This window comes from Ixodes scapularis, unplaced genomic scaffold, assembly GCF_016920785.2.
Source record: "Ixodes scapularis isolate PalLabHiFi unplaced genomic scaffold, ASM1692078v2 PGA_scaffold49__6_contigs__length_1374808, whole genome shotgun sequence".
NCBI classification, from domain to species: domain Eukaryota; kingdom Metazoa; phylum Arthropoda; class Arachnida; order Ixodida; family Ixodidae; genus Ixodes; species Ixodes scapularis.
This window is the reverse complement of record NW_024609878.1, coordinates 522,067-535,505: the sequence shown is the minus strand read 5'-3', so window position 1 is coordinate 535,505 and position 13,439 is coordinate 522,067. Positions and strand designations below refer to the sequence as shown.

Below are 13,439 nucleotides of genomic sequence, written 5' to 3'. Positions count from 1 at the left end.
AAAGAGGCTTGTATCACACATATATCAACATTAATATACACCGTTATTCATAAATTCCTTCACATCTTGTCCCAGTGACCAAACTAGAAAAAAAAAGGCTCAAGGTACACTTTATCACTTCTTATAAGTTGTGAATACGAAAGCATGCACGTCATTCTTCTGCTCCCTTATTCCATCTGCAGCGTATTTTGCGTTGAAAGCAGAGCGCGCCCTCTCCTTGCCGGACACGCAGCGCCGTGGGGTGGCGGTCGTTAAAACTGACGTGCAGCGGCCAATGGGAGCCTCGTCGACGTGCACCAGCCAATGGATTGAAGCCGAAATCCATCAGCTTTACTTTGCTCCTTTGGGATCGGGGAAACTTGGTGCCGTTTGGCTAGGCTTTTTGCATGATTTCATAGCTGGGAGCTGGCTTCACTTGGAGGAAGGATTTAAGGTGCCGTTAGGCACGGCTTCAAAGCTGGTGACGTTGGCTCACTCCATGGGACAGTTAATGCTTTTGCATTAAAACCAAATCTTTGTATAGTCCACACCTGTAGATAGTCCACATTGGATAAACTTTCAACTTTTAAACGTATAATCTGCAGACTATAGTCCAGAAAATGCGGTACTGGAATCCACAGTCGGGTTCCACAACCGCATTTTACAACGAATGCGAGCCGCAGCGGGATGAGCAGCATAGTTACAATGGTTACCAAATGACAGAAGACCCAGATGTGTTTGAAACCGAAACTGTACTGCGATCACGTGATGTAGTGGCGTACGATTAATGCAAGAATGCCAGTAAACAACTCAATGTTTTCATCACTCCCAATTTATTACTTAAAGACTAAATAAAATTGAATGTCTGTTCAACCTTTCTACATAGCTATCATGACGTTTTGTTGCTCATGCTGCCAGGGGGTGTCACATGGTCATTTCGGAAAGTCCCAAAAACACAATTTTTAAAGACGGTTTATAAAATGCAGACGCAATATTTAGCCGTAATACTTCGAAATCAACGTCTTTGTGGTTTAATAAATATGAAAAAAAATATATAGTATCCGGCAGATGCATTTTCTTTTCATGGGCCCTCTAATAATCATTAGGTATAGTTTAGACAGTGCAGTAAATGATACGAAATGTGTATCACAACATATAGGTGCTTTCAAACCTGCTTATAACACACTCCAGAACTTGGAAAACAGTTTGTTATAGCAGAAGTTTGTTGTAGAAGTAAAAGATTGTTATACATAGTGGAAGTTTGTTCCAATTGTGACTGACATAAATGAGCTGCAGTTATAACAGCATAATGAGCTGTTATGGCGGTTTTCGAAAATTGGGGCGGGGGGGGGACTTAAATTACGTTTGAGGAACCCAACGAAGGGTTCATCCAGTTTCTTGATCTCTCGCTGTCCTTCAAAGAAAAATATTTGCTGGTCTTTCCGCCCGCGGTCTAGAAAGGCAATGCTTGACTACAGGTCTGCCCATTCGAAAATGGGTATAGCCGTTTTATGCCTGGGGTCGGCCCTCAGGAAGTCATGTGTGCACTCGATGGGAGACAGTTTCACGGGGCAAGTGAAAGTGAATTGACTCAAGATGTCGGGGTTTCCGGTGAGCCTTTTGGCTGAGGTTGCGCGCTCACTGCTGAAACAAGCAAAAGGCATAGAGAAGAAAAAGACAGCCGTAGAGAGAGGTCGTAGGGTGGTAGTTCCCTACCTTCATCGCCTTTTGTGGACGACGGTACGGGATACCTGTTGTGTTTTCAGCGCCACAAAAAATGGGTCAGGTATGCGCAAGGGTTAGTGCAGGCGCGAAAAAACGTCCACAAGCTAAGTGCACAAGAAGCACAAAACACCGTTTGTGACATGTACAATGGGTGTCGTCTACCGAATACCCCTATCTTGTGGAAGATCCTGTTACGATGCGATGTTATCGCTTATCGCTGTCGCGGCCGCAGCAGAACTGCTGAGTCAGGGGGGCGTACCTCTGGTGCTTGCTGCCGATATAAGCGGCATCGCCGGCAAGCTTTGTGCTCTTTTGGTTCCGGCTGCCGAACAATAAACGCTGCCAAATAAACGTCGGTCTCCGGATTCGTCGATTCTCCCGGAGAAACGTAACAGCTGGTGGCAGCGGTGGGATGGATCGACGACGCCGGGTTCCATGGGTGCTGTCGGTGAGTGCCTGAGGCTTCCTTTCCGTTCACCGAGCAGCTTAAGTGTTTAAGGCAGTTAGTTCTGTGGTGTCGCCAAACGGTTGATACGGGCGCTGGGCAAAAGTAGCCAAACTTTTTTGGAAATTTCTGAACATGGATCCGATAAATCTCGCGGCGATTGTGAAGCCCGATTTAATGCTCTTAGCGGAAGAGCTGGGTGTTAAAGTGGTCAAGGCCATGAGAAAGCCCGAGATTATCAAGGCCATTGAAGATTGTGGCGCGGGCGCCGACGAAATTTCCGAGTGTTGGAGCGAGGTGCAGAAGAGACAAAGGGAAGCGGAACTTCACGCGGCTCAAGAAGGGCTTCGCGTTGCTCGAGAAAAACTTGAGCTAGAAATGCTTCAACGTAACTTTGACGCTGGTGAGGCCATTGTGGTGGATAACAGCTCGAAAAAGTTTGACATGCGAGCCCTTTTGCAACCTTTTCGCGTCGGCGGAGACATGGGTCTCTATTTAGTAAATTTCGAACGGGTTTGCGTTAAGATGGGTCTTGTAGAGTCGAGCTGGCCTCAAAGGCTCTTGAGTTTACTGCCAGCGGAGGTGGCCGACGTTTTGGCCCGACTAGATCCTACAGCAGCCGATGACTACGCGTCCGTAAAGTCATGCCTGCTTAGGAAGTTCAGGTTGTCGCCTGAAGCTTTTCGACAGAAATTTCGAGAGACAAGGAAAGGACCGGACGAAAGTTACGCGGAGTTCGCTTATAAGCTTAAAGGCTTTCTGGAAAGTTGGCTCCGTGGTGTCAACTCTTACGAGGATCGTGAAAAGGTGCTGGAGCAGATAGCACTAGAGCAGTTTCTCTCCTGTATTCCGACAGGTCTAAAGGAGTGGATTCAGGATAGACCGGAAGTAGAAACGGTGCAAAAAGCTGCAGATTACGCGGATGAGTACTGCTCTAGGCACGGGAAGAAAGTTGTTGAAGAAAACCGTAGCTCAAACCGTTTCTACGAACGATGCGGACCTCGCACGTTCGTGAAGAAAGGCGCCGAAAAGGGCAAAGAGAGTGAAGTACCGACAAAGGGAGTGTCTGATTCAGACGAAAACAAACGTAAAATGAAGGCGTTCGAGGAGCGTAAACCAATAGTGTGCTACAGGTGTAAACAGCCTGGTCATGTCGCTTCTGGTTGCCGCGTCCCTAAAGTTGCTCCCGTTAACTTGTGTCTGGGAGAAGCGGAGGACTTACTCAGGCCGTATCTGTACGACATGAAAGTAAATGGTAAATTCTGCAAAGGTTTACGAGATACCGGCGCCACGTATGATCTGGTACACTCTTCGCTAGTGGAGCAAGAACATTTTACAGGCGACTGTGTGTGGATCCGTCAGGCCTTGGAAAATCGGGCAGTTAGTCTGCCCGTCGCTAAGGTAAAACTAAACGGACCTTTCGGAGTAGTGGAAACGGAAGCAGCTGTTTCTGACGGAGTGCTTCCAAACTGTCCGTACATACTGTCAAACAGAACTGCAAGGCAATTGAGCGAGTCGGGTATACCGCTTGACATGAATCCTGTTCTAGTCGTCACGCGCTCAATGACAACTAGTGCAGTGCCGGAAACACTTCAGACGGAAGCGAGCGCGACGACTGGTAAAACCAGCAGCGGGCCCGATGAAGAGCCGAACGAAGGAGCTGACATGACCACGCTGGTTTCGCCGGAGAGCAGCAATTTTCGTGCGCTAGCCGGTGTAGATAAGCTTACGCTTATCGCCGAACAGTCATCCGACCCGAGTCTTTCAAAGTGTCGTGATAGCGTGGGAAAAGAAATCAAGCCGAACATCTCCTTCTTTATGAGCAACGGCATTCTTTACCGTAGTTTCAAGGACAAATCGGGGAACGAGGTAGATCAGATTGTCGTTCCATCCAAGTATAGAATTGCATTACTCGAGCTTGCTCACGGAGAAGGGTGGTCGGGACACCTAGGAATCACAAAGACCAAGTGCAGGCTTTTGGCAGAATATTATTGGCCGGGCTGCTTTAAGGAGGCTGAGCAATTCGTCCGTTCTTGCGACACCTGCCAAAGAACAGGACGACCAAACGAGCGCCGAAAGGCGCCTCTCACACTAGTGCCCATAATCACGGAACCTTTCAAAAGGCTAGTGATAGACGTCGTAGGACCCCTACCTACAACTAAGACGGGTTTTAGGTACCTTCTAACGATATTATGCCCAGCCAGCAAGTTCCCAGAAGCCGTTCCAATGAAAGAGCAGACATCGGTCGAAGTAGTAGATAACTTGCTCTCGGTCTTTTCTCGGATCGGGTTTCCTAGTGAAATTCAATGTGATCTGGGTAGCGTTTTTACCAGTGCTCTAACAACCAGCTTTTTCGAGAGGTGTGGCATTAAGATTGTTCACAGTTCTGTAAGCCACCCGCAAAGTAACAGCGTAGAGAGAGCGCACTCGGTAATGAAGCGCATTCTCAGGGCCCTTTGTCACGAACAGAAAAAAGAGTGGGACTTGGCATTGCCCGCTATGCTTTTCGCGTTGCGAACCGTTGCTCACGAGTCAACTGGTTTCACGCCAGCGGAACTGGTCTATGGACGCAATTTGCGTTCACCTTTGCGGTTGCTGCGCGAGGGCTGGGAGGGTGAAGCCGAGAACCCAACAGTGGTGGAGTATGTGTTTTCCTTACTAAACCGTCTCCACAAAACGCGTGAGCTAGTTGAGGCTAACCTGGGAAAAGCGCAGTCGCGAGGTAAAACCTACTATGACAAAAACAGCCGCCTCCGAACGTTTAAGGTGGGTGACAAAGTCCTACTTTTGAGGTCTTCTAAGGCTCATAAGTTGGAATTGCAATGGGAAGGACCAGCAACGGTCCAGCAGAGGCTATCAGAGACAAATTACGTGGTAAAACTGCCAGGTCGCAGAAAAGAGGTCCGCATATACCATTGCAACCTTATGAAGCCGTACGTGGAAAGGGTGCAAGTAGTCAGCATTGCACTAAACCAACCAGAGGAAGTTCCTACACGAATTCCTGAGCTGGGAAAAACCGACGGGATCCTGACAATCGCCGAAGTCGTAGAGGCCGCAGTCGATAAGACGCTCACCCAAAACCAGTTTTCGGATCTTACGGCATTAATTGCCAAATACCAAAAATTGTTTTCAACTATTCCCGGAAGAACGAGTCTAGTCGAACATGACATCGAAGTGAGGACTCGGTCAAATATTCAGTGCAAGGCCTATCGCTTTTCCCCCCGCCAAGAAAAGCTATTAAAGGAGTCCGTAGATCAAATGCTAGAGCTAGGGTTGATTGAGCGGTGCGAGAGCGACTTCGTGTCTCCTATGATTCTGGTAGAGACTCCAGGAAAAGAACCTCGTCCCTGTGTGGACTACCGAAAGTTAAACGCGGTAACGGTAACAAAAGTCTGCCCAATCCCTAATATCGAAACTTGCCTTGAGAAAGTAAGCAAAGCCAAGTTCATCTCAACCATCGACCTCGTTAGAGGTTACTGGCAAGTGCCACTTACCGCGAACGCCAGTAACCTTGCCGCCTTCATGACCCCGTTTGGTGTTTTTAAGCCGCTTGTCCTGAGCTTTGGACTGAAAAACGCACCCTATGCGTTTTCGAGACTGATGAATCTGGTACTGGTCGGAACCGAGTCTTTTGCGTTACCGTACCTAGACGACGTCGCTATATTTTCGGACACGTGGAGAGAGCACGTTCAGCACCTAGAACAGGTGTTCTCGCGCCTGCAAGACGCAGGACTTACACAACTTACAGTCAAGGCGAAAAAGTGTAAGTTTGGCCGAGGCGAAGTATCGTATCTCGGACACGTAGTCGGTCAAGGAATGAGACGTCCACAAGAACTCAAGGTTCAGGCCATTAAAGAGTTTCCCTTGCCACAAACAAAAAAAGATTTGATGTCCTTTATCGGACTGGTGAATTACTACCACCAGTACATTCCCCAGTTCTCTGAAAAGGCGAGTCCCCTGACGGATGCGCTCAAGGAAACTGAGCCCACTAAGATCAAATGGGACGATCGCAAGATACATGCGTTTGAGGCTCTTAAGTTAGCCTTGGCGACTCAGCCCGTGTTAGTCAGCCCTGACTACACAAGACCCTTCTTACTGCAGTGCGACGCCAGCGAAAAAGGACTTGGCGTCGTTCTAAGCCAAGAAAATGAAGGGGAAGAGCACCCCGTTTTGTTTGCCAGCAGGAAGCTAACTTCAAGGGAGCAAGCCTACAGTACTATCGAAAAAGAATGCGCTTGTCTCGTATGGGCTGTAGAAAAGCTTCGCTGCTATCTCTATGGTTCGGAGTTTATTTTAATTACAGATCATAGACCGCTCACATGGCTTCAGCAGCTGTCCCCCAAAAACGGTCGCTTGTTACGCTGGAGCTTGACCCTCCAGGAATATTCTTTCTTGGTTCGACATAAAAAAGGAAAGCTTCATGCGAACGCAGATTGTCTGAGCCGAGCGCTCTAACCGGCGCACAGTGCGATTTTCTGTTTCTTTTGTCTCATCTGCACATTTGTAAATAGTTCCATTCAATTTCATTCATTAGCTGTCTATTCCCGAAAGATCGGGAACGATATTTTCAAAAAATTCTGGCTGCGTTTGGGGCATATTTTGTAACCTATTTCTTTTGAATAATTCGTGCTCTCGGTGAGTGGAAAGGGCGTTTCGGGTGCCTCCGCAGTTTCTGTGGTGCTTGGTTGTTGTTGGCCCTTCTCATTCCCCTCAGAAGCACGACGGACCTCTGTTGTCATCCCGACGTCCTGGCACCGACGGCACGTGACAGCCGCTGCTACTCCTGGGCCGCTGGCGACTTTGGCTCATGGTCGCAAGGATCGCCATCACCGCTCCTTCCTGCTCCTCTCGGACCGCACAGTCGACGCTTCCGACCAGTCAAGGACACTGAAAACTGCAGTGACGGTGTTGGGCCGCGCGTCGACGCTTCCGGCCAGTTTCGCAGACGGTGTTGGGCCCTGCGTCTCCAGGACTTCCCGCCCTTCGGATCAGCGCAAGCTGAACCTGTATACGCTGTGAAGGTTTCTTCGAGCAACGACTGTGAAGTTCTGCGCAAGCAGCACTAGGATTACGCCGTTCGTTTGTCTGTCGAACATTCCCAAGGACGTGCTTGAAACCTGGAGAGCGGCGGGAAAATTGTTTTATGCGGTTTCGCCCTAAAAGGGGGAGGAGTTGTTACGATGCGATGTTATCGCTTATCGCTGTCGCGGCCGCAGCAGAACTGCTGAGTCAGGGGGGCGTACCTCTGGTGCTTGCTGCCGATATAAGCGGCATCGCCGGCAAGCTTTGTGCTCTTTTGGTTCCGGCTGCCGAACAATAAACGCTGCCAAATAAACGTCGGTCTCCGGATTCGTCGATTCTCCCGGAGAAACGTAACAATCCTATGTCGGTCAGACAGGAAGGTGTTTGAACGGCAGGCTGAGAGAGCATGCATAATCCCTTAAAGCAACGGTAGGGGGACTTCTACCGCTACATTGCAGAGATTGCTCTTGTTTCCCCTCTTTTGATGACGTAACTGTTGTGGGCAGCACCGAGAAAAAAATGACTCGAGAGATAATTGAAGCGTTCATTATATCTTTGATGGCAGACAAATGTGTCAGTGAGCCATCGATGGCGTTATCTGAGAGGGAGGTACTTTATCTGCATTCAAACACGAGTGTGAAGTTTTGAGGCGATGTATCTGCACATCTGGTCGCCTGGTGGGCGTGTGTTTTTAATCTGTTTGTGTGCAATCTGTTTAACAAGTTTCTTTGGTTCACTTTTCTTCCAATAAACTTCAGTTGTGAATCAGCCGTTGTCCTGTCGTGTTCTTTACCCGTTCTTCGTCCCTGTTTATCTGAGGCTGTTTTTCATCATGTGTAACTGTTGCCAACTGGCCCAAGTGACCACCCTACTTGAGCTGCAGTAGTTTGGTATAAGTAAGGTCTATAGAGGAGTCGGCTCACTGCCCATGTCTTGAAACGCAAGTGCAGCCACTGTGCCTAAGACGAGCTCCTTTTGTCTTCAGTTGGACACTAAAGAGCAGCTGAAGAATGTGGCCAACATGCGCATTGTGCGCTACCGCTACATCCCCGAGTTCGTGGACCAGGCAGGACTCTCGGAAGCTGTCGACACCGGAGTTTTAGCGCAGGAGGTCCAGCAGATTTTACCGGACGCCGTTCGTGAGGGCGGCGACGTTCACTTCCCAAATGGAGAGTGCATCGAGAGCTTCTTGGTTGTCAACAAGGTCAGATATCACATGTAAAGCCTGTTTTGGAAAGTCGTTAACTGATTGGATTATACACCTTACATACCATGGTCCTTAGATAAACTACTTGCTGGTCTAGTTCTGCGTTTCCCTCCCGCGTACTCTTTGTTACCAGAAGTGGCGCTGATCCATGCAGAAGTAAAAAAAAAAAGTTAAACGAAAGTTAAAAAAATACATCCTGCAAAATTTTTAAATATTTTTTAAAGCAGATGTAGCACCTTTTATGTGGCACTTCAATCATTGCGAAATAATATGTCCCCTAGGTCCCAAGTTTAGATAATGATTTCGATCATCCATCTTTTCGACGAGTTCTTGGGGTTTTACGAAAGTATAGATGCATACAGTGAGTTTCTCCTCTATGGCTTCTCCGAACCCACGCCTATCCATTAGGTTCTCCAAACGGTCTGATTGGTTGACTCCCAGCGTCAGCAGCAAGCCTCTGGTGCGTGCACCTCTACCTAAAAAACCTTCCCATAGCGTGATGAAGAGATTCCAGACCAAAGAAACTAAGGACCATGGTTGTATCAATGCAAAAGAGCAGACGGAGTCAATTATGCCAATTTTTCACTTTCCTTCATGCACAACTTACAGCAAGTTTGAGCTTATGTCCGCTGAGCCTGCCTACACTCTGGTCTCCTTGCAGGAGCGAATTTTTATGGAGAATGTTGGAGCTGTCAAGGAGCTCTGCAAGGTGACTGACAACCTGGGAACTCGAATCGATGAGTTGGAACGCATCAACCGCAAGCTCAGCAAGATCAAGCGTTTCGACAGCATCAAGTCGTGTTCAAGTAGCAACAGCACAGTAATCAGGTGAAGGCAGTTACTGCCACGTGCACATATTTTAGTACTGTTGCCATTGTTACCAACACTTAAACATGTACACATTCTAAGGCCATCTGGGGTCCACTAAGAGAGACTCTTGACGGTTAAAAAAGATCAGTGATTTTCGTAGTTTGTCAGGGTCTGGAGGAAAAAAAGCATGCTACATTGTCCCGTTGCGCTACTTTTGCTGCACGACACAGGTGCAATGCAGAAAAACAATTTGCTGGAAAAAAAAAGTGTAATTGTCGTACGGATCTCTACGCAGCTGGAAATTAGTCTGTCTCAATGGGCAACCGATATTGCTGCTGTAGATAAGCAATAGGACCAGAGCAGTAGAACTTCTAGCCTGGGGTCTTTAACATGCATTACATAGTAGCGATTACATGAGTGCATGCCAGTGTGATGATCATCCAGATCAAAGTAAGTTTCGGTCAGGATTGTATGCAGAATCATTTACTGAGCGCTTCTGTGACTGCTGATCATAATAGTTTTAATGCGCTCGCTTCATATCCTAGAATCACCTGGGTTTCGCTTGAGACTTTGACACACATTTACAAATTTCTCAACAATAAACGGCGAGCTAAATGTAAATTAAACTTTGCATTATTTGAGGGTCGGGGACCTTTAATGATGCAATTGATTACATGACTATTTAAAAGTAAAATGCACAAGATCTAGCTACCGTAAAATACCAGGCAAGCACCCGCTCAAAATTTAAAGGTAATCGCGAAAAAAAAAAAAAAAATTTTACATATAAATTTATTGTGCATATTTTCTTAGATCTTACAAATTTGGGAAGGGGCGCTTAGTGTGGAATGGGTGGATTGCCAGTATTCTACGATACACCTAGCTTTAATCATTTATCATAAGAATTCCATCACGAGGTCAAACAAACAAATAAAAAGGAATTAAAGCAAATCCAAAACTACTGTGCAGTTGCAGTCAAATTTAAAACAGTTAAACATTTATGGAAACCGAAAATTATTATTCTAGCTAAGCGACGTCCCCCCCAAGCAAGGATGTTTGATTTGGGTTGGAGACCATTCTGTGTCACAATTAGCTCAAGCTCTTGGTGATGGACTTTCCTGCAAAAATGCTGCGCCATGCGGCGAAGCCAACATGACAGGGTGGTAGCTGAGCCTATGAATGCCGTATTTACTCGCATAATGAACACACTTTTTTTTTAGAAAAACTGACACATATTTCGGGAGGTGCGTTCATTGCGCGGGGTAAAATTTTTGCATTTACGCACTGGCCAAATGTCATTTTAGGTGCCATTATGACATGGCAGGGTACTGTGGCATGTCTCCCCTGACAGAGGCGCACCCATGGCTGGTCGTGGGTGCGCCACAGTAACCATGCTCCATAAATTGCAAGCCTTCTTTAGGGCGCTTTTGGCATGCCTTTTGCTGAAGAAAAAACGCCCGCAAAGCTTACTCAGCACGGAGCGACGTTACTGGAGCAAGCTCAGTTTCACAGCTCTGCCTGCGACATATGGACTGGGTGGCGGTCACGAGAACTAACAGCGCTGCAGTCGAGTCTTACTTCCGGATTGTCTAGCCCGCCAAGTTTGAATAACAATACTATAAAGCTTGGGCGAGTTGATGATTCATACTAACACTTCACAGCGCGAGGAAACAGATGCACACAAAATTAAATTTCAAACACTCGGAGAAAGAACTCTCACACTGCGCTGACTCTCATCTCTGTGCTGTATTATACAGTTCATCTACATCATCTTTTCTTGCTATTATACACATGCAAGTAAAAAAAAAAAAAAAAAAAGAAAGGAAAAAAAGGAAACTGAAAAAGAAAAGGATTAAGAAACACGTGAGACAGGGAAGTAAGATCCGACTGCAGCGCCGCTAGTTCTCGTGACCGCCACCTGGGCCACTCGCCTCTGCAGGCGAGAATAGGGAGCTGCGAAACTGAGCTTGCTCCAGCAACGTTGGCATGGAAAGTGACACGACCATTCTTAGGCCTAACCATGTTCACAATATCACTCTCCGAAAGCGGATCACAGACAATGGCGTGTTTGTTGATGTCAATGCATCCTGTGGACGAAGCACGTCCAATGCTGGGCAATTCCTCGACCCCAGCTTCAATAGGCGTGCGCGCAGCTCGGTTTCACGGTTAATCACTTCCGCAACCACGCAACTGCAGCCATTACGAGAGCGGCTTGGCTTGGCTTGACTTGGCCTGGCCACTTGGAGGCAAAAGAAAATTGGCTTCAAGGCTCGCGGAGTCGAAAATTAAAAGTGTGTTCATTACGCGAGAAAAAGAAAAAAGTCCAAATATTGATGCCAGTTGTGGGGTTGTTTTCATTATGCGAGTGCATTCATTATGCGAGTAAATGCGGTATACAGAATTCGGCAAAAGTGACCTGGACCAAATAACTCTCACGTCCCTCTCCTCTAACTTTGTAAACACAGCTCCCCAAACTGCACTTAGAATCACAACTAACCCTACCTCAAATGCTTTATCACATTGCCATTGCCACATTGCTCCTGCATTATCACACTGCTCCTAAATCTAAGATAACCCTTTGCTTGGAGACAGCATTTGTTTTTGCAAAAGATAGCCCGTTCTACAGTTCTGTATGCGTTATGAGACAAGTCTCTTTCTTGCCCTATGCAGCCGTGGCTCCTTCCCCTCAAGAAAAAGTGTGGTTGGAGGCAAGAAGCGGCCAGAGAAGCCGTTCTGCAGCAACAAGTTTGTCCAGGGAACCATCATCATCCTCATCCTGGTGATGGCATTCTGGTAAGTCACCAAGCACAACTTCTACTCCTATGTCCGAGTTGAAATGGCATCAGTTGCTGACGACCTTTCTTGGGGGTTACTTGATTTAGCCTCGTCGCCATGGCAACGCTGTACATCCTTGAGTGGCAGAGGAGAGCGGTTCCAGTCGCGGGACGTCACCCGTAAGTGCAACGTTAATATTAAAAAAAACAAAAAAACTTGATGCAATAACAAAAAAAATGGAGGATAAGAATATCTGAGAGTTCAGTATACTACCGCTTCTCTTAGTCGTGCTTTCTGAGGATCTGTCTTGAATGTTGTCACTGAGATTAAGTTTTCAAAATCACAGTAAGCTCTGAGTGGTGTGAAGCTTGATTGACTTTACACATATTTTACTCATAGGATGTAAGTCAACTATATTCTGTTGACACAATTTAAAGCAAAAAGGTTACTCAAGTGCAGTAGCTTTAGCTGAACATTGCCTTGCTTGCATAAATCAAAGCTGTCGGTTAATGGCTTTGGCTCAAGCAAGTTCACCAACAGCAGTAAACTATACAATGCTACAAATTTATATTATGTTTAGTGAGAAAAACCAACATGAAAAACCCCTCTATAGTATTGGCTCAAAAAGGGCACCAGATCATATGTAAAGCTTTTCACGCAAAAGAGGGGCCTACTTTTAACCTTTTTACGCTCCTTGCAAGGACAGGAAAGTTTGAAAATCTTCGTTAGGATGATTGTAATGATACAAAACTTTCAAGCTGGCAAACACACAGAAAAGGGGATAAGCGTGTTATTCATTATGTTAATGCTGTTTTCTAGGACATCAATGGAAAACAGCAGTCACTCGGAGCCGGGTGCCAAGAGTCATAAAAACACGGTGGACAATACCACCAAGGACAAAGAGCCGACGGATCCCATAAAACCTCTCAGCAATGACGGTAAGGCACATTTCGTCAGACCGTGGCTTCAGCTTTCTCAGTTGCTTTGGTACCTCCGTCTGCTCACTGCAGTAGTATTATGATCCATAGTGACATCTTACGACGGCACATATTTTGCTTGGCTTTGAAAGCCTAGTCAGGCTGTAGGCCATTCCAATGACTGTCTTCTGCACACTACCATAATTGTCTACTAAGCGCTGAAATGCGTTCTGAGAGCATGTGCAGTAGCTGTCTTGTGCGGTATACGAGATGCTGCGCATGCATCCGCTGCCCAGTGACTCGGCATTTTTCGTCTGGGTGATAATTGCTGGAAAGTTGTACAATTGCAGTCCCCACATTGCACAGAATCAAAGTCTTCGAGCATACCTCGGAAGGGGACGGACCGGAACTTTCCAGTACAGCCGTCGAGGCCAGCGGGACCGAACAAGGACTGGTCACAGATGCCATCCACTGCCAGACCGTTCGTCCTACCCACAGTGGTGCCCATCTTAAAGCCGAAGGTGGGTCGGCAGATTTTTAGATTCAAGTCACTGCTGTTATC

At 46.9% G+C, this 13,439-nt stretch overlaps 2 protein-coding genes across 2 annotated transcripts in view; both read left to right on the top strand.

The window, feature by feature from the left end:
* LOC115319907 (myelin regulatory factor-like protein) overlaps positions 1-13,439 on the top strand; it is a 151,200-nt gene that overhangs the window by 122,671 nt on the left and 15,090 nt on the right. Inside the window, exons 15-20 of the mRNA XM_029979936.3 lie at positions 8,157-8,375; positions 9,040-9,206; positions 11,856-11,978; positions 12,068-12,139; positions 12,780-12,898; positions 13,244-13,398. Coding sequence (XP_029835796.1) covers positions 8,157-8,375; positions 9,040-9,206; positions 11,856-11,978; positions 12,068-12,139; positions 12,780-12,898; positions 13,244-13,398 — 855 coding nt within the window. The remainder of the gene's footprint in view (positions 1-8,156; positions 8,376-9,039; positions 9,207-11,855; positions 11,979-12,067; positions 12,140-12,779; positions 12,899-13,243; positions 13,399-13,439) is intronic.
* Positions 2,017-7,933, top strand: LOC121046098. Its single transcript, XM_040499835.1, has one exon. The coding sequence runs from the start codon at positions 2,285-2,287 to the stop codon at positions 6,602-6,604; it is 4,320 nt and encodes a 1,439-aa protein (XP_040355769.1). The 5' UTR covers positions 2,017-2,284; the 3' UTR covers positions 6,605-7,933.